The sequence below is a fragment of the Oncorhynchus kisutch genome, linkage group LG6 (assembly GCF_002021735.2).
Source record: "Oncorhynchus kisutch isolate 150728-3 linkage group LG6, Okis_V2, whole genome shotgun sequence".
NCBI classification, from domain to species: Eukaryota; Metazoa; Chordata; class Actinopteri; order Salmoniformes; family Salmonidae; genus Oncorhynchus; species Oncorhynchus kisutch.
Window position 1 is genome coordinate 40,279,161 of NC_034179.2, and position 25,783 is coordinate 40,304,943.

Here is a 25,783-nt window from a genome sequence, read left to right on the forward strand (position 1 = left end):
CTCAATTCAAGGAAAATAGAACGGCTGGCTGAGCCCGGGTACAAGAGTGAAAAACACCGCTCGGCTTCTCTCTCAGCCTTCAGAAGCAGTCGTACCTGCTGGGGATGGGAGTCTCATTTCTCTCAAAAGGCATCATGTCCGGAGGAGGCCGGACTGGAGTGTGATGTGGACAGCGTGGGATTTTGCCAAACTGACCTGTCGTATGGAGGGTGAACTTAGGAAAGCATGGATAAATCCTCCACCCACAGCACCATGTGAGTCTTGGACACTCCTAACGTGTATGGTGCAAGTTGGCCCTATGTTACAGCTTTTCCAAAATGGAAGCTTATGTGTAAACACACCAACCCTCTCATCAACCCACACATTGCACTGTTAATGCAAGTTGCCTCAAACCAGTTGCAATGGTGAAAAGATCAGAGCAGCTCATTAGAAATATCAAAAGTAAAATACATGCCACAACATTATGTGAAATGCAAACTGCTTTTCCTACAAACTACGAGTCTAGAATACCACAGACTAAGACTGGTGGAATACTATGTGGCATCTAAAAATAAGCATTTAGCAACACTAGTTATCTACTGAAGCTAAACCAAAATTGGCTAAGCTAGGAGAACCAAAATTATACGAATTCTGACAGATCAACATTTCAGTTATAAAGTTATCCTGGCTGTGGGGCAATTATCTAGGCTACATGGTAGCAGTCCCATTTTTTGAACTGAGATTGAAAACCGCCATTCAGCTTTCTGATGTGAATTCATGGTTGGATGCTAGAGTATTGATCACCTGAGACCTGAATGAATAATATACTTTTTCCAGTGAATTTCACTTAGTATTTTTTTTGTGAAGGCAGTGGGATTCATGAAAGGTTTATAACGGCTTGCAAGATGATTAACTAGTTTTAATCTGGAGCTCTGGGAATACTATTTTTCCCATCACTCACACACACCATCCATATGTCACTGAATCATTTATATAAACACAGCACACATGTTGATGAATATTCATACACTGAACCAAACAACAGTTATGCCTTGTGTGACAGAGGAATTGCGGTGGTTGAGTAAATGCCTCGAATATTTACCACAAAGGCATAGGCATTTGTTGAATTCATGTGTTGGTTTTGGTTTTGTCTGGCATCACATTACTATAAAATATCTTATTGGCTTTTATCCTGGTCCTTTCTATCTTTCAAGCAGTGGATTAGACAGCATTAAGGGACATCTCTATTTTAGGGTTTTATTTGTGCAGTCTACAGTTAGGCTGGTTAGTGTTTTCAAAAAAGGCACAGCTAGATTGGCTGGGCTTGGTCCACGGCAGAGCACAGTGTTGGCTGATTTAGGTTTTTCCAATGGTGCCTGGCTAGCCCCAGTCCCTTGACAGGACTCTTGGGGCAAACTTCTTTGTGGGAACTGTCGACACCCTCATAATAAGTGGTTATGAAACCAAATGTATGAGCGGAATCAATATGAGGGACTGAACTTGAGGGCAAGTCGTAAATTAGCAATCAAAACATTTAATGAAAAATTATCTTTCAAAAGGAAGCGTCTCATTTCATATTCCTGAATTTGACTTCATTAGTCTGGAATCGTATTGGTGCCAGATTTTGGGGAGTTTGAGGAAAGAATTTGGAGAGAAAGTCAACACGAATGCTCTGTAGTGAACAGGGTTAGTCTACTATGAGACTGGCTAGTTGTTAGGCACTGAATCTAGGATCTGGCTACGTGTTTAGTAGCCATACCTCGTACGTCTCAGGCCGAGTCCAAGAAGCCTTGAGGGGACAAACACCACACATGTTAGATGCTGCCAATGCAGGCTGGATTTGACCTGTAGCAGTCCAGTGAAATGAGCTCATGTTCAAATCAAAGATGCATGACATTTAATGAGAGAATACATGTTAAAGAAGCTTTACTCACACATTTAAATTGAACCATTTATTTTCGGTGATTGAACCCTCACAGTTGAACAACAGAGCCTAACACTGATGTAACATTTACTGTAGGTCTTCAGGCAAAGTTAAGGCTATTACTTGAGCACAATATTGTTATAGATTTCGTTTTAAAATTGCCCTCAAACATTATGCTATTATTACTTTCAACAGCTTAAATCAATGCCAAGAGCTTCAGCTTTGAGTTGTTTTCCATGTTATCATCGCATCACAAGCGATAACAAAATAACAGCATCATCAACAACCAAAGGACAGACACTGGATACAGTTTCAAGGTTTGAAAATGATGAAAAAATGAATTTGAAGGGGGAATTTGTGATATTCTGTGACGAGGGGTGTCATGCCAACAGCATTCCTACATGGTTACTATTCAGGAGGAGACTTGTCTGGGAGGGGGTGAAAGGCCACCTGCACAACGGGACATGCACGCTGACAAGTGATCAAATGCCAAACCATGGCGTCCTCTGTAATACATTATGGGAGGCTCTAAATCACTTTTCATGCATCTGCAGGGAAAGAGACAAAGGCCTTTGAGGCTAATTTTGAGAAAGTCGTTATGGGTAACCGATTGGACTTCCTTTGCTAAATAGTAGCCAATATTGTTATCAGAATAATATACTGTACATCTTCATTATTACCTTTAGTCAGTGGCGACCCGTCATTCAGGGCAGGTGGGGCCGTCATTGACCCCACCAGTTTAGCAAAGAAAAATAATTTAGCATGTTATTTTGGTGTCACATGAGTTTAAAAACAATGTAAAACATGTTTTAATAATTCTTGAGTCAATAAAGCCGTATACAAACATGTTCTCTTTCTTGCTCCAAAATTCCGGTGTTTCATCCTAGCTCAATGCTATCTGTGGTTGAGGGGCAGCCAGCGAAAATACAGAGTGTAGGTGTTGGTAATATTCTCTAGTTGAGCCATGATTGGCTCAGTGTTCTGTCACTCATGGGGACACTACGTCAACAATGAGTGGTTTGGAAGGAATCAGTGACAAACTGTGAGTGTTGCAAAGCAATTACTATTTTGACTCCCCTGGCCGCTATTCGGTGGAGGAGCTGTGTGGTCCAAGTCTGGGTTTAAAGATTTAAAACATTGTCGGAAAGGGTCTCTTTTCCAAGCTTAAAGGGATAAACATTCATACGCAACACCATGGGTCAGAAAAGGTTGAATACTTTGGTCATGCTGTCAATCCAGCATGACTTCAGTTACGTTCAAAACAACGTATTTATCCTACGGTTCTGACTTGGTGTACAGGGAGAATACTGTAAGAACAGCTGAATTCTGTCACCGTCCATTTCAAAAGTGCTGAACAAATAGGACTACCTCGTCACTGCTCGTTTGCTTATACTTAGAGATAAGCGCTAATGATAAGAACAAAGAACAAAGATTATGAATTCACTAAACATACATTGAGTAGTGTGTGTGTCTGGTTCAAAAGTCAAAAATCATATCGGCATTTGTTGTTATTGAAGGAGAATGTTCTTATCGAGTTACACAAATCCACAAGGAGTCAGTAGAAACCATATTTACTTAAACAGATCAGCCATACCAGCTATAGTTTTTAATAAGTCAGTAAATGAGGTGAATGAGGTGAATTAACTGTTTCGCTGCCAGGTAGCCAGGTGTAGCGGTGGTAAGGATTCACTCCATGGTGCTGAAAGGAAAGCTCTTCTGTCGGGACAGCTTTATTAGGCCCTAACAGTATGTGGCTACCGTTTGTCACTGTTATAGTGAAATGAATGTATTGTTTAAGAGTAGTGTAGCGGCTTTGCTGATTGAGTTTTCCCCACCAACTTTAATACCAATTAATGTCACATTTAAATGAACAACTTTTCTTTCTAAAATAATTTCTTATAGAACCCCTGAAGCTTGCTGCATTTAAAGATTGTACCAAAAACCGACAACCTTGCCAGGTGGTTATCATGCAAAAATGGGATCTATTCTCAAGTCATTTAGACAGGACAGGGTGAGATTCAAAAAGCAGTCCCTTTTAGTTTGAGATACATTAGGAATCAATAGATTCATTCTTTGGTGGAAAATGACATTTCTGCCATTGAGTGTCATGATGAATATGCATTCGTAGTGTGTGGTCTCACAGACTTGATCCACAACTCTGATATATCAAAAGGGACATGAATGGAAGATGGAGAGAGGCGGAAGGGAACTAGTCCAATGATCGATGGGGGAATGACAATGAACCAATAGAATCTTTGAAAGCCTTTATCACAGGAACAGCAGGATTTTCTCATTACAAAGGGCGTTAAATCAAATCCTCTGTGACACTAGGAAAGGGGAAAAAGAAAGAGGCAGACAGATACAAAGTGGATAGACCCTGGCGTTACTGAGCGGTGACGAAGTAATGTTATCCAGGTGGATCATTCGATTTAGGGGAGGACAGAGTTATACGAGTTCTACACCTAACTGGAAGGGAAGATAGGCCAGATATGACAATACAATCCAGAATATCAAGTGACAATAAAGCTTTTATAGTCAGTAATATTATTATTATTAGAAAATCTGTTCAAATTATATGTGATAAATATAGCATGGTGGAACTTTTCCAGTTATATCCAGTTATCTCCAGCAATCTAGGATCAGCTATCCCTCTCCTAATACTCCTAAAACTGACCCAAGAGCAGAGTTGAGGAAACTTCACCCCCCATCATCATGATGTGCCTCCTTCACAGCCAGCCCGCTATAAAGCATTACCTCGCTACTTATTAGGGAGTCAAGCATGACCTTTAAGTGAGGGAAATGCTGCAGGACATTCACACATCCTCTTTAAACACCAAAGCCTCCAGCTACCGGTGCTGTCAAAGAAGCCAATAGAGCCCACCAGTTTACGAAATCTTCGAAAATGTATTATTCAAGCCTGGCAACCACTAGTCCCAGGTCAACTGAGGATAAATGCTAGGTTGGCAATTTGCTATCTATTCTGTGTTTGTTGGAATAGCAATGGCTTGCAATTGCTTTTCATGATCCTTCAACTCGGATAGGTGGACATTTTACGTGTTCCTAACAAACTGTTAATTTGTTTGTTATTTTGCATTATTTGTAACTTATTTTGTACATAATGTCGCTGCTACCGTCTCTTATGACCCAAAAAAACTTCTGGACATCAGAACAGCGATTACTCATCACAAACTGGAAGAAGCTTTTTCCATTAACGAGTCCGACGAGAAGGATATACTGCTTTCCCGGGAACAGGCCCAAATCCATGTCATTTGCGTGAAAAGTAGACGGGGGGAAAGTGGGCAGAGGTCGGGCTGCCTTTTGAGAATTCGTAGGCGAGCAAGTAAAACCCCACTGCAAATGGCAAACATGACATCATTGGAAAATAAAATTGATGACCAATGAGCAAGATTAAACTACCAACGGGACATTTAAAAACTGTAATATCTTATGTTTCACCGAGTCATGGCTGAACGACGACATGAACATCATACAGCTGGCTGTTTTGACATTGTATCGGCAGGATAGAACAGCGGCCTCTGGTAAAGACAAGGGATGGCGGTCTATGTATATTTGTAAACAACAGCTGGTGCACAATATCTAAGGAAGTCTCAGGGTTTTGCTCGGCTGAGGTAGAGCATCTCATGATAACCTGTAGACCACACTATCTACCTAGAGTGTTTTCATAGGTATTTTGGGTAGCCCTCTACATACCACAAATCTGTATAAACTAATTTCCACCAGCATGTTAAATGTGCAACCAGAGGGTAAACAAAACTCTAGACCCCCTTTACTCCACACACAGAGAAGTGTACAAAGCTCTCCCTCGCCCTCCATTTGGCAAATTTGACAAAGCTGAAGACACCATCCCAACCGTGGAGCACGGGAGTGGCAGCATGTTGTGGTGGTGCTTTGCTGCAGGAGGGACTGGTGCACTTCACAAAATAGATGGCATCATGAAGTGGGAAAATTATGTGGCTATATTGAAGCAACATCAAGACATCAGTGAGAAAGTTAAAGCTTGGTCACAAATGGACCTTCCAAATAGACAATGACCCCAAGCACATTTCCAAACCTATAGAGAATTTGTGGGCAGAATGGAAAAAACGTGTGCGAGCAAGGAGGCCTACAAACCTCACTCAGTTACACCAGCTCTGTCAGGAGGAATGGGACAAAATTCACCCAATTTATTATGGGAGCTTGTGGAAGGCTACCCAAAACGTTTGACCCAAGGTTAAACAATTTAAAGGCAATGCTAACAAATACTTATTGAGTGCATGTAAACATCTGACCCGCTGGGAATGTGATTTAAGAAATAAAAGCTTAAATAAATCCTTCGCTCTACTATTATTCTGGTATTTAACATTCTTAAAATAAAGTGGTGATCCTATCCTAAATGTCAGGAATTGTGAAAAACTGAGTTTAAATGTATTTGGCTAAGGTGTATGTAAACTTGACCTCAACTGTATAGAGTTCTCTGTGGAGAAACATGCTTTGAGATTCTATACAAGAAGTAGAGGGCAACTTTTCCAAGTGTTATTCAAGGGACAATTACTGACATACGGTGGAGTGAGTCAGCCAGTCCCCTTATAACTATTACTTTTCTTACACAATTCAATCAGAATCGACCACAAACAGATCGCTTTAGAAAAGCTAACACCACCACCTGAATGCAGCAATAAGAGCACAACAATAGGCTTGAAATTAGGTTATTTGCCTTACTCTAAATGCAGAACAGCGATAATGCCTTTCATTCTGACATCCTTGCATGATAGGAATATACCTAGAGGCGGACTATTCATATACAGTATAGATTTGGATGTGTAATGTATCCTTATTTACTTTAGAACCGGAACCCACAACAGGAGCTAGCCAGCTAACTAGCTGCTAGCGGTCATCAGCTAACCTTTAGCCAGGACAACTCCTGCCAGTCTGTACAGCGTGTTTCAATCCAGAGCTTATCGGACTCCTTTTTCTCCATATCACTGGATTCCTACTGCAACTCTGAACCTCTTCACCTGGATCATCGCAGCTAGCTAGCTGCTATCCGATTGGCTTCTCCTGGCTAACGTCTCTGTCCCCAAGAAAGTACCAATTAGTCTGGAGCTAGCCTATGTTAGGCCCATCTCTCAGCTAGCTGAAGATATCCATCAGCCACTCCTTGGGCTACAATACCTATTTTGCCAATTGGCCTGGACCCTTTTTATTGCCGATACGGAGCCCCGCAGATCCATCACGACTGGACTGCCAATGTAATCTGCCCAAGGTTTTTTTTCAACAGACTCCTACGGCGCGACGTCCCCTGAATGCCCATCTGCTAGCCTGCTAGCTGCGGCCCACTAGCTGTCTAGAGCATACCGGACTGTTAGCTGAAGTGGTCCATCAGTCAATTTCTTGGGCTACTATACCTATTTTGCCAATTGGCCTGGACCCTTTTACTACACGGACCTCTGCTGATCCATCATGACTGGTCTGCCGACGTAACCGCACGAGGGGGCTACAACAACTATGATCACTCAGCTACGCATGCCTCTCCCTAATGTCAATATGCCTTGTCCATTGCAGTTTTGGTTAGTGATTGTCTTATTTCACTGTAGAGCCACCGGCCCTGCTCAATATGCCTCAGCTAACCCTCCTGTCCCACCTCCCACACATGCAGTGACCTCACCTGGTTTAATTGATGTTTCTAGAGACAATATCTCTCTCATCGTCACTCAATAAATGGGTTTAACTCCACTGTATTCACATCCTACCATACCTTTGCCTGTACATTATACATTGAATCTATTCTACCGCGCCCAGAAACCTGCTATTTTTACTCTGTTCCGAACATACTAGACGACCAGTTCTTATAGCCCTTAGCCGTACCCTTATTCTACTCCTCCAGTGTTCCTCTGGTGATGTAGAGGTTAATCCAGGCCCTGCAGTGCCTTGCTCCACTCCCATTCCCCAGGCCCTCTCATTTGTTGACTTATGTAACCGTAAAATGTATGTATGTGTAAAAACAACCTAGCTAGCTAAACCTGTCCTTAGCTGACGATATAAGTCATTAACATCCAAACATGCGATAGCATAAGAAATTGATGGTAGCTATTTGTTGCTATTGTTGGGTTCATGCATGTTAACATTAGAAGCCTCCTCCCTAAGTTTGTTTTATTCACTGCTTTAGCACCTTTCCAGAAACAAGTCTCTTACCTTTGCAGCTTGCTATAGACCACCTTCTGCCCCCAGTTGTGCCCTGGACACCATATGTGAATTGATTGCCACCCATCTATCTTCAGAGCTCGTGCTGTTAGGTGACCTAAACTGGGACATGCTTAACACCCCGGCCATCCTACAATCTAAGCTTGATGCCCTCAATCTCACACAAATGAACCTACCAGGTACAACCCCAAATCTGTAAACACAGGCACCCTCATAGATATCATCCTAAACCACCCTGCCCTCCAAATACACCTCTGCTGTCTTCAACCAGGATCTCAGCGATCACTGCCCCATTGCTTGCATCCGTAATGGGTCTGCGGTCAAATGACCACCTCTCATCACTGTCAAACGCTCCCTAAAACACTTCAGCAAACAAGCCTTTCTAATCGACCTAGAATATCCTGGAAGGATATTGACCTCATTCCGTCAGTAGAAGATGCCTGGTTATTCTTTAAAGTGCTTTCCTCACAATCTTAAATAAGCATGCCACATTAAAAAAAAGTAGAACCAGGAACAGACATAGCCCGGGGTTCACTCCAGACCTGACTGCCCTTGACCAGCACAAAAACATCCTGTGGCGTACGGCATTAGCATCGAATAGCTCCCGCAATATGAAACTTTTCAGGGAAGTTAAAAACCAATATACACAGGCAGTTAGGAAAGCAAAGGCTAGTTTTTTCAAACAGAAATTTGCATCCTGCAGCACAAACTCCAAAAGGTTCTGGGACACAGTAAAGTCCATAGAGAATAAAAGCACCTCCTCCCAGCTGACCACTGCCCTGAGGCTAGGAAACGCTGTCACCACAATAAATTCACAATAATTGAGAATTTCAATAAGAATTTTTCTATGGCTGGCCACGCTTTCCAACTGGCCAACCCATTCCCTGGTCAACAGCCCTGCACCTCCCACAGGAACTTGCCCAAGCCTCCCCCATTTCTCTTTCACCCAAATCCAGATAGCTGATGTTCTGAAAGAGCTGCAAAATCTGGACCCCAACAAATCAGCAGAGCTTGAGAATCTGGACCCTCTATTTCTAAAATGATCAGCCGAAATTGTTGCAACCCCTGTTACTAGCCTGGTTTCCGAGCTGGTCATGGGTTCACCTCAGCCACGCTCAAGATACTAAACGATATCATATTCACCATCGATAAGAGACAATACTGTGCAGCTGTATTCATCGACCTGGCCAAGGCTTTCGACTCGGTCAATCACCACATTCTTATCGGCAGACTCAACAGCCTTGGTTTCTCAAATGACTGCCTCGCATGGTTCACCAACTACTTCTCATACTAAGTTCAGTGTGTCAAATCAGAGGGCTTGTTGTCCGGACCTCTGGCAATCTCTATGTGGGTGCCACAGGATTCAATTCTCGGGCTGACTCTTTTCTCTGTATACATCAATGATGCCGCTCTGGCTGCTGGTGATTCTCTGATCCACCTCTATGCAGACAACTCCATTATGTATACTTCTGGCCCTTTGGACACTTAACATTTTCCAGATGAGCTTCAATGCCATACAACTCTCCTTCTGTGGCCTCCAACTGCTCTTAAATGCAAGTAAAACTAAATGTATGCTCTTCAACCGATCGCTGCCCGCACCTGCACGCCCGTCCAGCATCACTACTCTGGATGGTTCTGACTTAGAATATGTGGACAACTACAAATACCTAGGTGTCTGGCTAGACTTTCCAGGCTCACATTAAGCATCTCCAATCCAAAATTAAATCTAGAATCGAGTTCCGATTTCGCAACAAAGCATCCTTCACTCATGCTGCCAAACATACCCTCGTAAAACTGACTATCCTGCCGATCATTGACTTCGGCGATGTCATTTACAAAATAGCCTCCAACACTCTACTCAACAAATTGGATGCAGTCTATCACAGTGGCATCAATTTTGTCACCAAAGCCCCATATACTAACCACCACTGCGACCTGTATGCTCTCATTGGCTGGCCCTCGCTTCATATTCATTGCAAAACCCACTGGCTCCAGGTCATCTATAAGTCTTTGCTAGGTAAAGCCCCACCTTATCTCAGCTCACTGGTCACCATAGCATCACCCACACGTAACATGCGCTCCAGTAGGTACAGTGCCTTCCGAAAGTATTCGGCCCCCTTGAACTTTGCGACCTTTTGCCACATTTCAGGCTTCAAACATAAAGATATAAATCTGTATTTTTTTGTGAAGAATCAACAACAAGTGGGACACAATCATGAAGTGTAACGACATTTATTGGATATTTCATTTTTTTTAACAGTTCAAAAACTGAAAAATTGGGCGTGCAAAATTATTCAGCCCCCTTAAGTTAATACTTTGTAGCGCCACCTTTTGCTGCGATTACAGCTGTAAGTCCCTTGGGGTATGTCTCTATCAGTTTTGCACATCGAGAGACTGACATTTTTTCCCATTCCTCCTTGCAAAACAGCTCGAGCTCAGTGAGGTTGGATGGAGAGCATTTGTGAACAGCAGTTTTCAGTTCTTTCCACAGATTCTCGATTGGATTCAGGTCTGGACTTTGACTTTGCCATTCTAACACCTGGATACATTTATTTTTGAACCATTCCATTGTAGATTTTGCTTTATGTTTTGGATCATTGTCTTGTTGGAAGACAAATCTCCGTCCCAGTCTCAGGTCTTTTGCAGACTCCATCAGGTTTTCTTCCAGAATGGTCCTGTATTTGGCTCCATCCATCTTCCCATCTATTTTAACCATCTTCCCTGTCCCTGCTGAAGAAAAGCAGGCCCAAACCATGATGCTGCCACCAACATGTTTGACAGTGGGGATGGTGTGTTCAGGGTGATGAGCTGTGTTGCTTTTACGCCAAACATAACGTTTTGCATTGTTGCCAAAAAGTTCAATTTTGGTTTCATCTGACCAGAGCACCTTCTTCCACATGTTTGGTGTGTCTCCCAGGTGGCTTGTGGCAAACTTTAAACGACACTTTTTATGGATATCTTTAAGAAATGGCTTTCTTCTTGCCACTCTTCCATAAAGGCCAGATTTGTGCAATATACGACTGATTGTTGTCCTATGGACAGAGTCTCCCACCTCAGCTGTAGATCTCTGCAGTTCATCCAGAGTGATCATGGGCATCTTGGCTGCATCTCTGATCAGTCTTCTCCTTGTATGAGCTGAAAGTTTAGAGGGACGGCCAGGTCTTGGTAGATTTGCAGTGGTCTGATACTCCTTCCATTTCAATATTATCGCTTGCACAGTGCTCCTTGGGATGTTAAAAGCTTGGGAAATCTTTTTGTATCCAAATCCGCCTTTAAACTTCTTCACAACAGTATCTCGGACCTGCCTGGTGTGTTCCTTGTTCTTCATGATGCTCTCTGCGCTTTTAACGGACCTCTGAGACTATCACAGCGCAGGTGCATTTATACGGAGACTTGATTACACACAGGTGGATTGTATTTATCATCATTAGTCATTTAGGTCAACATTGGATCATTCAGAGATCCTCACTGAACTTCTGGAGAGAGTTTGCTGCACTGAAAGTAAAGGGGCTGAATAATTTTGCACGCCCAATTTTTCAGTTTTTGATTTGTTAAAAAAGTTTGAAATATCAAATAAATGTCGTTCCACTTCATGATTGTGTCCCACTTGCTGTTGATTCTTACAGTTTTATATCTTTATGTTTGAAGCCTGAAATGTGGCAAAAGGTCGCAAAGTTCAAGGGGGCCGAATACTTTCGCAAGGCACTGTATATTTCACTGGTCACCCCCCAAAGCCAATTCCTACTTTGGCCGCCTTTCCTTCCAGTTCTCTGCTGCCAAATGACTGGAACGAATTGCAAAAATCGCTGAAGCTGGAGACTCATATCTCCTTCACTAGCTTTAAGCACCAGCTGTTAGAGCAGCTCACAGATCACTGCACATAGCCCATCTGTAAATAGCCTCATCCCCATACTGTTATTTTTTTCTTCTCCTTTGCACCCCAGTATCTCTACTTGCACATTCATCTTCTGCACATCTATCACTCCAGTGTTGAATTGCTAAATTGCAATTATTTCGCCACTATGGTCTATTTATTGCCTTACCTCCCTTATCTTACCTCATTTGCACACACTGTATATAGACTTTCTTCTATTGTGTTATTGACTGTATGTTTGTTTATTCCATGTGTAACTCTGTTGTTGTTTGTGTCACACTGCTTTGCTTTACCTTGGCCAGATCGCAGTTGTAAATGAGAACTTGTTCTCAACTAGCCTAACTGGTTAAATAAAAAAATATAAAAAAATATAATTCTGCTGAGCGCTTTAAGCTTTGATCGGCAGTTGGAGTCCAAATGTAAAAGTATTATTCAAGGACATAAAAGGAGAACAGGAGCGTAACGCTGGGGGTGACAGAGATTCATAAATATATGTAGACACACAATCTGGAACCAAATCTGCTCTTTGAAGAAAATGCTAATGCTGTTAAGAAAAAGCACTGTCTTATTCACAAAGTATTTAACAATACCTTGCTTGTCAGGTTTCCATTTAAACGTCCAAGAGTTTAAGGTAATGACGTACAAACCAAACTATGACATGCAAAATAAGGTTTGCAATGGGACACACTGATCTAGGGATTGAGTGGAAAATAAATAAATACTACTTTCCACTGAGTCCAATTGCATATAAAACCTATTTCCTCCCTCTATAAAATGCCTTCTGCCCCAATCCTTCCATGGACCTTAAAGCCCCCTTAAAAAGTGCTAATGATTACTAAGAGTGCTGTTAGCAACACAGAGGAACTGCAGGGGTGCAAAGTAATTGCAGGGGGATTTGGTAAGACTTTGTCCTAGTAAGAGAGAGATCTAGAGAGAAAAAAAGAGCAAAGCAGAGGAAGAGTGTGAAAGTGAGATTAAAGATGAGCGTGAAGAGTGGGTAAAGACTTTCTCACCAATGTTGCTGCCACTCGACATCAGAACAGCGATTACTCACCTTGAATTCGACTAAGAATATTTCATTAAATGAGTTGGAGGAGAGAGATTGACCCCAGACACCCGAATAGGCCCTCATCCCAGTCATTCGCAGGAGAAAGACAACGGTTTCGTGGAAGGAATTCGGGGTGTCTTGTGAGGTTTAAACAACAAGTGGCTATCCTGCCTTTGCCATCGGTACTATTGGTCAACGTACAATCGCTAGATAATAGAATGGACGAACTTAAAGCACATATATCCTACCAACGGGACATTAAAAATGAATAACTTGTGTTTCACAGAGTCATGGCTGAACGACGACATGAATAACATATAGCTGGCAGGTTATACACTTTACCGGCAGGATAGAACAGCAGCCTCTGGAAAGACAAGGGGTGAAGGTATATTTGTAAACAGCAACTGGTGCACGATATCATCAGCAAGTTTGCAGACACAACAATAGTGTGCTTGATTACCAACAATGATGAGACAGCCTACAGGGAGGTTAGTGCACTCGGAGTGTGGTGTAAGGAAAACCTCTTACTCAACGACAACAAAACAAAAAGGAGATGATCGTGGACTTCAGGAAACAGCAGAGGGAGCAGCCCCCTATCCACATCGATGGGACAGTAGTGGAGAAGGTGGAAAGTTAAGTTCCTCGGCGTACACATCACGGACAAACTGAAATGGTCCACCCACAAAGACAGTGTGGTGAAGAAGGCACAACAGCGCCTCTTCAACCTCAGGAGGCAGAAGAAATTTGGCTTGTCACCTAAGACCCTCAAACTTTTACAGATGCACATTTGAGAGCATCGTGTCGGGCTGTATCGCTGCCTGGTACGGCAACTGCACCGCCCACAACCACAAGGCTCTCCAGAAGGTGGTGCGGTCTGCACAACGCATCACAGCCTGCCCTCCAGGACACCGACAGCACCCGATGTCACAGGAAGGCCAAAAGGATCATTAAGGACAACCACCACCCGAGCCACTGCCTGTTCACCCTGCTACCATCCAGAAGGCGAGGTCAGGAAGCTGGGACCAAGAGACTGAAAAACAGCTTCCATAAACAGCCATCACTAAAACAGAGGCTGCTGCCTACATAGACTCAAATTATTGGCCACTTTAATAAATGATTCACTAGTCACTGGTCACAAATAATGCCACTTTAATCATGTTTACATATCCTACATTACTCATCTCATATGTATATACTGTATTTTATACCATTTACTGTATCTTGCCAATGCCGCTCAGCAATCGCTCATCCATATAGTTATATGTACATATTCTTATTCTATTCCTTTACATTTGTGTGTATGGGTAGTTGTTGTGGAATTGTTCAATTACTTGCTGATATTACTGCAGTCGGAAATAGAAGCACAAGCATTTCGCTACACTCGCATTAACATCTGCTAACAGCAGTTGAAGTCAGAAGTTTACATACACATTAGGTTGGAGTCAAAACTTGTTTTTCAACCACTCAACAAATTCTTGTTAACAAACTATAGTTTTGGCAAGTCAGTTAGGACATCTACTTTAAGTCATTTTTCCAACAATTGTGTGATAGCTTTAGAAGCTTCTGATAGGCTAATTGACATCATTTGAGTCAATTGGCGTTGTAAAATGTAGACCTCCACAGGTCTGGTTCATCCTTGGGAGCATTTTCCAAATGCCTGAAGGTACCAAGTTGATCTGTACAAACAATAATACGCAAGTATAAACACCACGGGACAACGCAGCCGTCATACCGCTTAGGAAGGAGACGCGTTCTTTCTCTTAGAGATGAACGTATTTTGGTGTGAAAAGTGCAACTCAATCCCAGAACAACAGCAAAGGACCTTGTGAAGATGCTGGAGGAAACAGGTACAAAATTACCTTCAGTGGGGAGAACAAGTATTTGATACACTGCCGATTTTGCAGGTTTTCCAACTTACAAAGCATGTAGAGGTTTGTAATTTTGTATCATAGGTACACTTCAACTGAGAGACAGAATCTAAAACAAAAATCCAGAAAATCACATTGTATGATTTTTATGTAATTAATTGGCATTTTATTGCATTACATAATTATTTGATACATCAGAAAAGCAGAACTTAATATTTGGTACAGAATCCTTTGTTTGCAATTACAGAGATCATACGTTTCCTGTAGTTCTTGACCAGGTTTGCACACACTGCAGCAGGGATTTTGGCCCACTCCTCCATGCAGACCGTCTCCAGATCCTATAGGACATATGTCGATATGTCCTATATCGACATAACCTGAAAGCCCGTTCAGAAAGGAAGACTCCACTGCTCCAAAATCGCCATAAAAAAGCATATGGGGACAAAGATCGTACTTTTTGGAGAAATGTCCTTTGGTCTGACGAAACAAAAATAGAACTGTTTGGCCATAATGACCATTGTTATGTTTGGAGGATAAAGGGGGATGCTTGCAAGCCGAAGAACACCATCCCAACCGTGAAGCACGGGGGTGGCAGAATCATGTTGTGGGGTTGCTTTGCTGCAGGAGGGACTGGTGCACTTCACAAAATAGATGGCTTCATGAGGCAGGAAAATTATTTAGATATATTGAAGAAACATCAAGACATCAGTCAGAAAGTTAAAGCTTGGTCACAAATGGGTCTTCCAAATGGACAATAACCACAAGTATACTTCCAAAGTTGTGGCAAAATGGCTTAAGGACAACAAAGTCAAGGTATTGGAGTGGCCATCACAAAGCCCTGACCTCAATCTTACAGAAAATGTGTGGTTAGAACTGAAAAAGCGTGTGCGAGCAAGGAGGACTACTAACCTGACTCCGATACACCAGCTCTGTCAGGAGGAATGGGTCAAAATTCATCCAACTTATTGTGGGAAGCTTGTGGAAGGCTACCCAAAATGTTTGATCCAAGTTAAACAATTTAAAATGCAATGCTACCAAATACTAATTGAGTGTATGTAAACTTCTGACCCACTGGGAATGTGATGAAATAAATAAAAGCTGAAATAAATAATTCTCTCTACTATTATTCTGACATTTCACATTCTTAAAATAAAGTGGTGATCCTAACTGACCTAAGACAGGGATTTTAATAGGATTAAATGTCAGGAATTGTGAATACTGAGTTTAAATATATTTGGCTAAGGTGTATGTAAACTTCTGACTTCAACTGTATTTCTTTATGAGAACAAAAACATGTTATTTTATATCTAAGGAAGTCTCAAGGTTTTTCTCACCTGAGGTAGAGGATATCATGATAAGCTGTCGACCACACTATCTACCTAGAGAGTTTTCATCTATATTCTTCGTAGCGGTCCATTTACCAGCACAAACCGATGCAGACACTAAGACCGCACTCAATGAGCTGTATACGGCCATAAGCAAAAAGGAAAGCGCTCATCCAGAGGTGGCGCTCCTAGTGGCCCGGGACTTTAATGCAGGGAGACTTAAATCCCTTTTATCCAATTTCTACCAGCAGTTTAAATGTGCAACCAGAGAGGGGAAAAAAACTCTTGACCACCTTTACTTCATAATAGGGGACATGTACAAAGCTCTCCCTCGCCCTCCATTTGGCAAATTTGACCATAATTCTAAACTCCTGTTTCCTGCTTATAAGCAAAAACTAAAGCAGGAAGCACCAGTGACTCAGTCAACAGAAAAGTGGTCAGATGAAGCAAATGCTAAGCTACAGGACTGTTTTGCTTGCACAGACTGCAAAATGTTCTAGGGTTTTTCCGATGACATTGAGGAGTACACCACAGTCACTGGCTTCATCAATAAGTGCATCGATGACGTAGTCCCCACAGTGACTGTACGTACATACCCCAACCAGAAGCCATGGTTTACAGGCAACATCCGCACTGAGATAAAAGGGTAGAGCTGCTTCTTTCAAGGAGTGGGACACTAACCTGGAAGCTTATAAGAAATGCCCTCTGACGAACCATCACAGGCAAAGCGTCAATACAGGACTAAGATCGAATCGTACTACACCGGCTCCGACACGCATCGGATGTGGCAGGGCTTGCAAACTATTACAGACTACAAAGGGAAGCACAGCCGAGAGCTGCCCAGTGACACGAGCCTACCAGACGAGCTAAATTACGTCTATGCTCGCTTCGAGGCAAGTAACACTGAAACATGGATGAGAGCATCAGCTGTTCCGGATGACTGTGTGATCACACTCTCTGCAGCCAATGTGAGTAAGACCTTTAAACAGGTCAACATTCACAAGGCCGCAGGGCCAGACGGATTTCCAGGATGTGTACTCCAAGCATGCGCTGACCAACTGGCAAGTGTCTTCACTGACATTTTCAACCTCTCCCTGTCTGAGTCTGTAATACCAACATGTTTCAAGCAGACCAACATAGTCACTGTGCCCAAGAACAATAAGGTAACCTGACTAAATGACTACCGACCTATAGCACTCATGTCAGTGGCCATGCAATTCTTTGAAAGGCTGGTCATGGCTCACATCAACACCATTATCCCAGAAACCCTAAATCCAATTTGCATACTGCCTCAACAGATCATGCAATCTCTATGGCACTTCACACCTGGACAAAAGGAACACCTATGTGAGAATGCTATTCATTGACTACAGCTTAGCATTCAACATCGTAGTGCCCTCAAAGCTCATCACTAAGCTAAGGATCCTGGGACTAAACGCCTCCCTCTGCAACTGAATCCTGGACTTCCTGACGGTCACCCCCAGGTGGTAAGGGTAGCTAACAACACATCCGCCACACTGATCCTCAGGGATGTGATCAGTCCCCTCCTGTACTTCGTGTTCACTCATGACTGCACGGCCAGGCACGACTCCAACACCATCATTAAGTTTGCCGATGACACAACAGTGGTAGGCCTGATCACTGACAATGACGAGACAGCCTATGAGGAGGAGGTCAGAGACCTGACCGTGTGGTGCGAGGACAACAACCTCTCCCTCAACGTGATCAAGACAAAGGAGATTATTGTTGACTACAGGAAAAGGAGGACCGAGCATGCTGCCATTCTCATCGACGGGGCTGTACTGGAGCAGGTTGAGAGCTTCAAGTTCTTTGGTGTCCACATCACCAACAACTAACAAGGTCTAAGCACACCAACACAGTCTAGAAGAGGGCACGACAACATCTATTCCCCCTCAGGACGCTGAAAAGATTTGGCATGGGTCCTCAATCATCAAAAGGTACAACAGCTGCACCATCAAGAGCATACTGATGGGTTGCAACACTGCCTGGTATGGCAACTTTTCAGCCTCCAACCACAAGACATTACAGAGGGTAATGGTACGGACCAGCCATCCAGGACCTCTATACCAGGTGGTGTCAGAGGAAGGCCCTAAAAATTGTCAAAGACTCCAGCCACCCTAGTCATAGACTTCTCTGCTACCGCACGGCAAGCAGTACCAGAACGCCAAGTCTAGGTCCAAGAGGCTTCTAAACACCTATCCCCAAGCCATAAGACTCCTAATAAAATGGCTACCCAGACTATTTGCATTGCCCCCCCCCTTTTTACACTGCTGCTACTCTGTTATTATCTATGCATAGTCACTTTAAAAACTCTACCTACATGTACATACTACCTCAATTGCCTCGACTGGCCGGTGCCACCGCACCGGTACCCCCTGTATATAGCATTGCTTTTAACTGCATTGTTGGTTAAGGGCTTGTAAGCATTTCACTGTAAGGTCTACACTTGTTGTATTTGGCACAAGTTACATAACATTTGGTTTGATGACTGAATATTTATGAGAGCTGTTAGCAGTTGTCGATGGATATTGCTTGACTGTTTGGATGAGAATACATGAAATTATGGAAAGCAACTGCTGCGCAATTACTAATTACCTTAAATATGCTGAGATGCAGCTGCACCTGGGGTTCAGCGATTGCTGCTGCATTTCTTTCATTGTTTGAGTATACAATGACTTGGAATGGCTGGTAGTAAAGGGATATGACAGCATTCCGGTGCAACGTCAGATAGGACCATTCCCTGAAACACGTGCCTCGAAATGAACACTAGTTCAGACGTGGTGGTTTAAGGGCTTTCAAAGACAATCAAAAGCTTGGTTTTCAATCCCAAAATGTGAACTGCACCACAAGAGGTGGGGGGGATTTGAGTGCAATCTATGCATTCACAGTGACTATGCAAACTCAAACTACCGAACCCTGATAAGATCAGAATTTAAGCGGGTCAAAGAGTTACAGGAATTCGAGCGGATGACCGGATTTGCATCTGTTCAATTGTATCAGATTTTTTTTCTCAATCAAATCTGGGTGGATATACTGTACAGTGTATAGTCACAACAACCCAACATATATTGAGTTTCATTACCTGACCATTTGAATATCATACCTGGTAATTATTGTTTAGAGGCTCCTGTAGAAGGAGAAACCAATGCATGAAACCATCAGGACAGATTAGTACATGTCCACTGGCTTTTAATGTTGGACTTGCGCAATTGAATTTTGAACATGTTTTGTATAATGCCATGAATGAAATAGAGCTGTGCTTGCTTCCTATCAATATTCAGGACAGTGATGGATCGGTCAGTAGGCACTCTGAGTGACATACCCTGTCCACCACAGCTCAGGCCCCTGGTTGCAAGCCTCCCCTGGTCCCCAGACACCAGTACCTGCTCTCCCTCTGTGAAGATCCTGCGGCCAAAGCTCCAGGTGATGGTGGGGGTGGGGTCTCCTGAGGCCTCGCAGGTCAGGGTGATCTGCTCCTCCAGCTCTGATGCAGTCTGGTTGACTAGGTAGGTGATCTTAGGTTGCACTAGAGAAGGTAAAAATACAATAAATTGATGGATGACAATGGAATACATTACTTGTATGCACATTGCTATAGTAAAACCAATAAAACCAATTCTAAAGCCCAAAAACACAACATTATTTTACCACAGTTAATAGTAATTATTTTGCTCTTACCGAACACATTCAAGCTGACTTCCTCCTCTTTCTCCCCGGCCTTGTTCCGGGCGATGCACGTGTAATCTCCTTCATCCACTTTCTTGACATCTTTTATTATCAGCTCCGAACCGTCGTTGTTCAGGCCGTACTTATCGTCCGACTCAAGGACAATGTTGTTACTGAGGGGGGAAAGGCAGAAATGCAGAGTTCACGTCACTGATGTCTGTCTCCACAACATGATGGTAAAAATAGTCGTCTTCACTCTGAGAGTATGATCTTTTTGGGGGCCGTATCTCAGTAGAGCAGCTGGTAAAGGCCTGGCTCAGAACCATAATGTCACGTTGGCATGAAGAGATTCGGGAGAGGCGCAGGGAACACGTAATAGTTTTTAAAAATTATTCCCCAAATTACGGCGTTGAAACCCAAACCCAAACAAAAGAGAGAGGAGTACCTTGAATAAATAACACACGGGACGAGACTCGTAATCATCTGCACAATCCACAAGGGCACGAAAGCCAAAACACACAGCACAGGTACTCACACGCACCAACGGACATTGTGACAATAATCGACAGCACCATGGTGAACAAAGGGCACATATATTCCCTTTGTACAAATACAATCATTGGGAATAGGGGCCAGGTTTGCGCAATGAAAGTTCCAGAGGGACCTGTGACAGTACCCCCCCTCCCCGCGCTTGCAGAGCAACGACACCGGTCTCGGGGATGATCACAGGAACGCAGTGCGAGTGGATCAGGACCCGATGCAGCTGCCGAAGTTGCGAGCAGTAGCATCGGACAGAACGGTTGTGGTGGTGTCGGATGGGCCAGTTGTTGCTGCTGAAGTTGCGCCGTCGGACGGACCCGTTGTGGCGACCCAGTGGCAGCTGCCGAAGTTGCGGCAGTGCCGGACGGACCAGTCACACCGTCGTCGGACGGACCATTCCCGCTGTCTCCCTCAATGGTCGATTATTCTGTCACTTTGGCATGAAGAGATTCGGGAGACAGGCGCAGGAATGCGTAATAGTTTTTAAAATTATACTCCAAATTACAGCATGCTGTGTAAAGGCATGGGGACGAAGACCAAATAAACACGTAACAAAAACACAGGGTTGAAACCCAAACAGAGCGAGGAGTACCTTGAATAAATAACACACGCACATTAACACACCGGACAAGACCCGTAATCATCTGCGCAATCCACAAGGGCACGAAAGCCAAAACACACAGCACAGGTACTCACACGCACCAATGGACATTGTGACAATAATCGACAGCACCATGGTGAACAAAGGGCACATCTATACAAATACAATCACTGGGAATAGGGGCAAGGTGTGCGCAAGGAAAGTTCCAGAGGGATCCGTGACACATAAAACCAATGTCTTTAGAGCTACTGACCAGACATCCAGGACAGAAAGTTTTTTTCTTTGTTTCTCTGACTCTGCTTTGTTACCATAGCTGCATCATGGCTGTTTTACAAAGGGACTACATCCATAGGATGGTGATACACTGTATGATGTCAAGTTAAGGAATTTCTTCGGCACTCTTGACCGAGCACTCTCTTTGAACCATGACATGCCTGAGCCTCCCTTGAACTCTAAATCAGATGTGCACACACTGAGTTTGGACTGCGGTCCCACATCTGTATGCTTCTAAGAGCTTCAATCCTGAAGCAGCCTCTAAGGGATACCAAATGACAGGCCTGTCGGCGGCCAGGAAATAAATAAAGAATGTTAGGAGTTTCTGCCCCCCTACTCCCTCCCTTCACCCTACCTCGCTTGTCTCCTTCCTCCTCTGGCGAGTCCCAGCCCTTACGGATGCATCTCCTCATCCTCCTATCCTTCTCATTCGTTTACACTCCAAGAGGAGCTCGAGAAGCAGTGTTGGAATTATTCTCATACTATACTAGAGGGCCCGTTGTGTCAACAGTTATGCTGAGGATATATCAAACAAATGAGCTTTGGCCATCTTCAAGGTACTACATAAATATAATTCAATACTGTTGACCATCCTCTTATCATGAGAATGCTGACCAAAAGAAATTGAAAAAAAATAAAATAAACAACCCTTATTCACTTCACAGTCACCTCCTCAACCAGTCACAACAAGCCAGTTTGTTTATGCTCATTAAAAGACAAGGTGGTCGGTGTGACGTACCGGGCCCAGGTGACTGTGGGTTCAGGGAAGCCGTCAGCGTCACAGGCCAGCATCACAGACTGGTTGACGTCCGCCGTGGCATTCATCTCTGACTGCCTGGTGCGGATGCTAGGGAGCACTGAAACACAGACAGACATGGATACAAGCATTACTCAAAGATACAGAGGTCACACGTGAGTAGGAAATAAATTATACTAAGATGATACTAAGATAAGGCATTTTAAGGGTGTTATATGCTTGTAAAAAGTCTTAAAATGTATAATCAGATCATGATTCACTATACTGGTTGATTAAGTATGATAGGAGAAAATACATGTTACTGTATGCTTGATACAGGCTTATTTTCTCTGTCATAATTCTGTAATGGTGCTCATAACAGCACAGTATTGCATTTACAACTACACTATATTCTAATTGTGCTCGGATGCAAATCCCATTGCGAGAGCATAGGCGGTGAAAGAGGGGTAGGGTGAGAGGGAGGATGTGGTACTCACCGTTGACGATGACCTTGATGATCTTTAGGTCAATCTCTCCCCTGGTCATTACACGAGCCTCACAGGTGTACGCCCCTTCATCTGTTTTCTTGATGCCTCGGATCTGGAGGTGGTTGTTGGTCAGGATCTTAAATCGAACTATGAAAAACCGCAAGAGAAGGAAACAGAGAAGGGTCATTTATCCTTAACAGTGGGTGGTGTAGGTTTAAGACAAGGCAACATGGTAAAAGCACACATACTGTGTGACTTCAGGAGGCATGGTCTCCGTTACAGAGGAATGCTGTATCCCCCCCCCCTCCCAGCAGCAATATAGCTAACAATGTAAATGCATTGCATGAGTTATTTCTGGTGGCTGGAAACAGGGTTGGAGAGAACATACCTTTTTTAAATAAGACCATATGATAGGGTACATAACTCACCATCAGCAATAGATTGATCTGTAATATTAGTGGCATAAATTCATTAAAAGAAAGCTCTACCATCCATCAACTGGAATAATGTCTATTTACCTATGTTCAATGTTTATTTAGAAAAATTATATGCCATACTTTTCACTGTGATATTTCTTTACATTGCTCCACAGAGCATTGCCATGACATGGTGCCTCTAACAGCGTTGTATACGAGAATACGTGCCTAATTCTATATCCGTTATATCCATACTGTAGTAAATGTGGTAAAACATGGTAATGTAAACATACAGATGCTGAAACCACTACTACTTCTTGAATTGCGTCATCAAAGCACTACTATGTAAATATTCTATGAACCCTCTAAGTTCAAACATCTGGCAGCCAGCGTATAAATATTGTATGGCAACTGTGTTCTGTTAACCCTCTTCTGAAGCGGTGCCAGATGTATATCTGGTTTACTGAATGTGTATTTGGGCAAAAGCTTTGAATTCATTAACCAGACTTTTTAAATAGCTCTCTGAGCTGTGAAACACATATTAGCATGAAAAAGACTTGTAATTTGAGCTATAAGCACATGCAGCTTTGATAAGGAAAAGGTTAACTGGAGAAATGTGGAAAATGGTATTTACATAAGCAGTATGGGTTTCAATCTGGGCTACAATTAGTGGTTTTCCAGTGAAAAACACAACCCGTCCAGGGTCCAAGAAAACACCACACACCAGAGCGCTGCGGTCACCCTTTGCTTCCCAGTGGTTGCTAGAGGGAGGGGTCCTCTAAGGTTAAAATAGTGCAATATGGAGAGAAATAAAATCCTTCAGGCAGCATCCCACTCGACTTGACTAAATAGTCTAAATATGAACCCTGCAAATTCTTTCACAACCGACAACAACCATTCCTCCTGATCAAGAAATATCTTGTTTCCTGTTCTCTCTTCATCCATTATGTCAGAACACTTGAATTATCAAAAGGCAGGGCTGTGCACTTAGGGAGGGAGCGAGTGAGTGGGGGGGGGGGGGGGGGGGGGTGAATGAAAACAAGTTGGCAGATAGATGAAAGCAAATTTAAAAAATGGTAAAGGGGAGAGCCGCATGACTCTGGCAGTAGGCAACCCACACATTGGCACATCGAACTGTGCACAAGCCTTACCGTCTTTTGCAACCTGGATCTTTGAGCCTTTGTGCTTCCAGATGATGTCAGCAGGAGGCGAGCTGACGACGTCACAGATGATGTCAGCGTCATCCCCTTCATTGAACTCCTGTGGGGAAGGGGCGTTCTTGAAGGTTATCTTTTCTGTAGGGGAGAAGAATAGAAGTCCACCGTCAACTGGATTTCCTGAACCAGTCAACAAACTTAATTAACCAACATGTTCTATGGCAAGCACTTTCTTTGTTACCCAGTCTATGCATTTGAAAGAGTGCTACCTGTAGTGGCATTCCATCTGTTCATTCCATCTGTTCAAAAATAATATACTTCATACTATACAGTTAGTATAGTTGTATATGCTGGTTCTCTAAATGAAGATACAATGTTGGATACCATTACAATGATACTAGGGCAAAGATACAATCAACAATACCGCATATTATTTTTCCAAGACCTGCTCACCACTCCAAGTCAGTATCAGGTAATCCCAACAATAAATTATCAGCATACTGCAGACCTGCAACAGGTAACCCTCATTGACTCTTGTTTTAACTCACGTCCTCGCTAGATGCATAAGCCCAATGGTTCAATTCTAGACAATCTTGTACCTATACCAATTCAAACCAATCCTATGGCATTTTCAAATAAGGGGTTACCTACTGATCATAGCATGCTTGTATTAGAGACTTCATCTGACCTTAAGTCTCGCAGCTGCGGTCTTGGATTTGTTAATGTAAATGCAAGAAGTTTGATTTCAAAGGTGGAATCAATCCAATGTGGACATTCTGTTAATTTCTGAAACTTGCTGATGTGTCTGTCAGTTTATAATGTTTCCAGATTAGACAGAATTGGCAGAGGTGGGGGTGTTGTCATATTTACAAAGGACAATTTTGATGTTTCTGTATCTCTTGCTACCTCTGTCCCTAAGCGTTTTGATTGGCTCGCTCTTAATGTGGGCCGTGGTCATAATAACCAGCAGACACTAGTAGGAGTGTATCACCCTCCCTCTGCTCCCTCATGTGCTCTTAACCAATTCATCTGAAATTTAAGTATGGTAATCTGAACTATTCATTATGGTCAATTTTAATATTAATTAGAAGACTCCAGGGTCAGATACGCTGAAATATATTTACTCTAAACCTGTCTCAGCTGATAACTGAGCCAACATGGCCGAATCCTAAAGAAATTGGACAGTGCGGTTAGATTAACAATAATTTAAGCTTTCTGCCCATGTAAGACATGTCTATGTCCTGGAAAGTTTGCTGTTACTGATGTGTTAATCACATCAGCGCACGTTAACTCAATCGTCCCAGTATAGGGACATCGATCCCTTACATGTTTTAAGAAACTAAGATTTAAAGTGGGCATTTTTTTTGTTTTGAGAAACAGATCTAGTCTCTCTTGTCAGTAGGAAGCAGATGGTGCAGTCAACCTTTGTCTGTTCTTGATTATGGTGATACTATTTATCAAAGTACAGTTGCTTCTACTCTTAAATTCCTGGATGATGTTTTTCATAGCGGCCTTTGTTTTTAATTACAGGAGACAGTTTTATTACTCATCACTGTATTCTTTCCCAAAATGTTGTGCTGAACCTCTTTGAATTCACATAGATTTCATCATTATGCTCTGTTTGTTTACAATGCCCTGCTCCACAAGCTTCTGACTTACCTAACTT

General features: G+C 42.9%; 1 protein-coding gene across 15 annotated transcripts in view; it reads right to left on the minus strand.

Annotated features, from left to right (window-relative positions):
* LOC109892854 (neural cell adhesion molecule 1) overlaps nt 1-25,783 on the minus strand; it is a 291,531-nt gene that overhangs the window by 56,945 nt on the left and 208,803 nt on the right. For 9 of the 15 annotated variants that reach the window (XM_031826751.1, XM_031826754.1, XM_020485680.2 and 6 more), the window contains exons 4-8: nt 24,112-24,255; nt 22,554-22,691; nt 22,060-22,177; nt 19,919-20,079; nt 19,624-19,766 (exon numbers count right to left, since the gene is read on the minus strand). In XM_031826751.1, the coding sequence (XP_031682611.1) occupies nt 19,624-19,766; nt 19,919-20,079; nt 22,060-22,177; nt 22,554-22,691; nt 24,112-24,255 (704 nt within the window). Of the gene's footprint in view, nt 1-1,738; nt 1,769-19,623; nt 19,767-19,918; nt 20,080-22,059; nt 22,178-22,553; nt 22,692-24,111; nt 24,256-25,783 lie in introns of all 15 variants that reach the window. The other 6 variants (XM_020485676.2, XM_031826752.1, XM_020485677.2 and 3 more) reach the window with 1 other exon arrangement.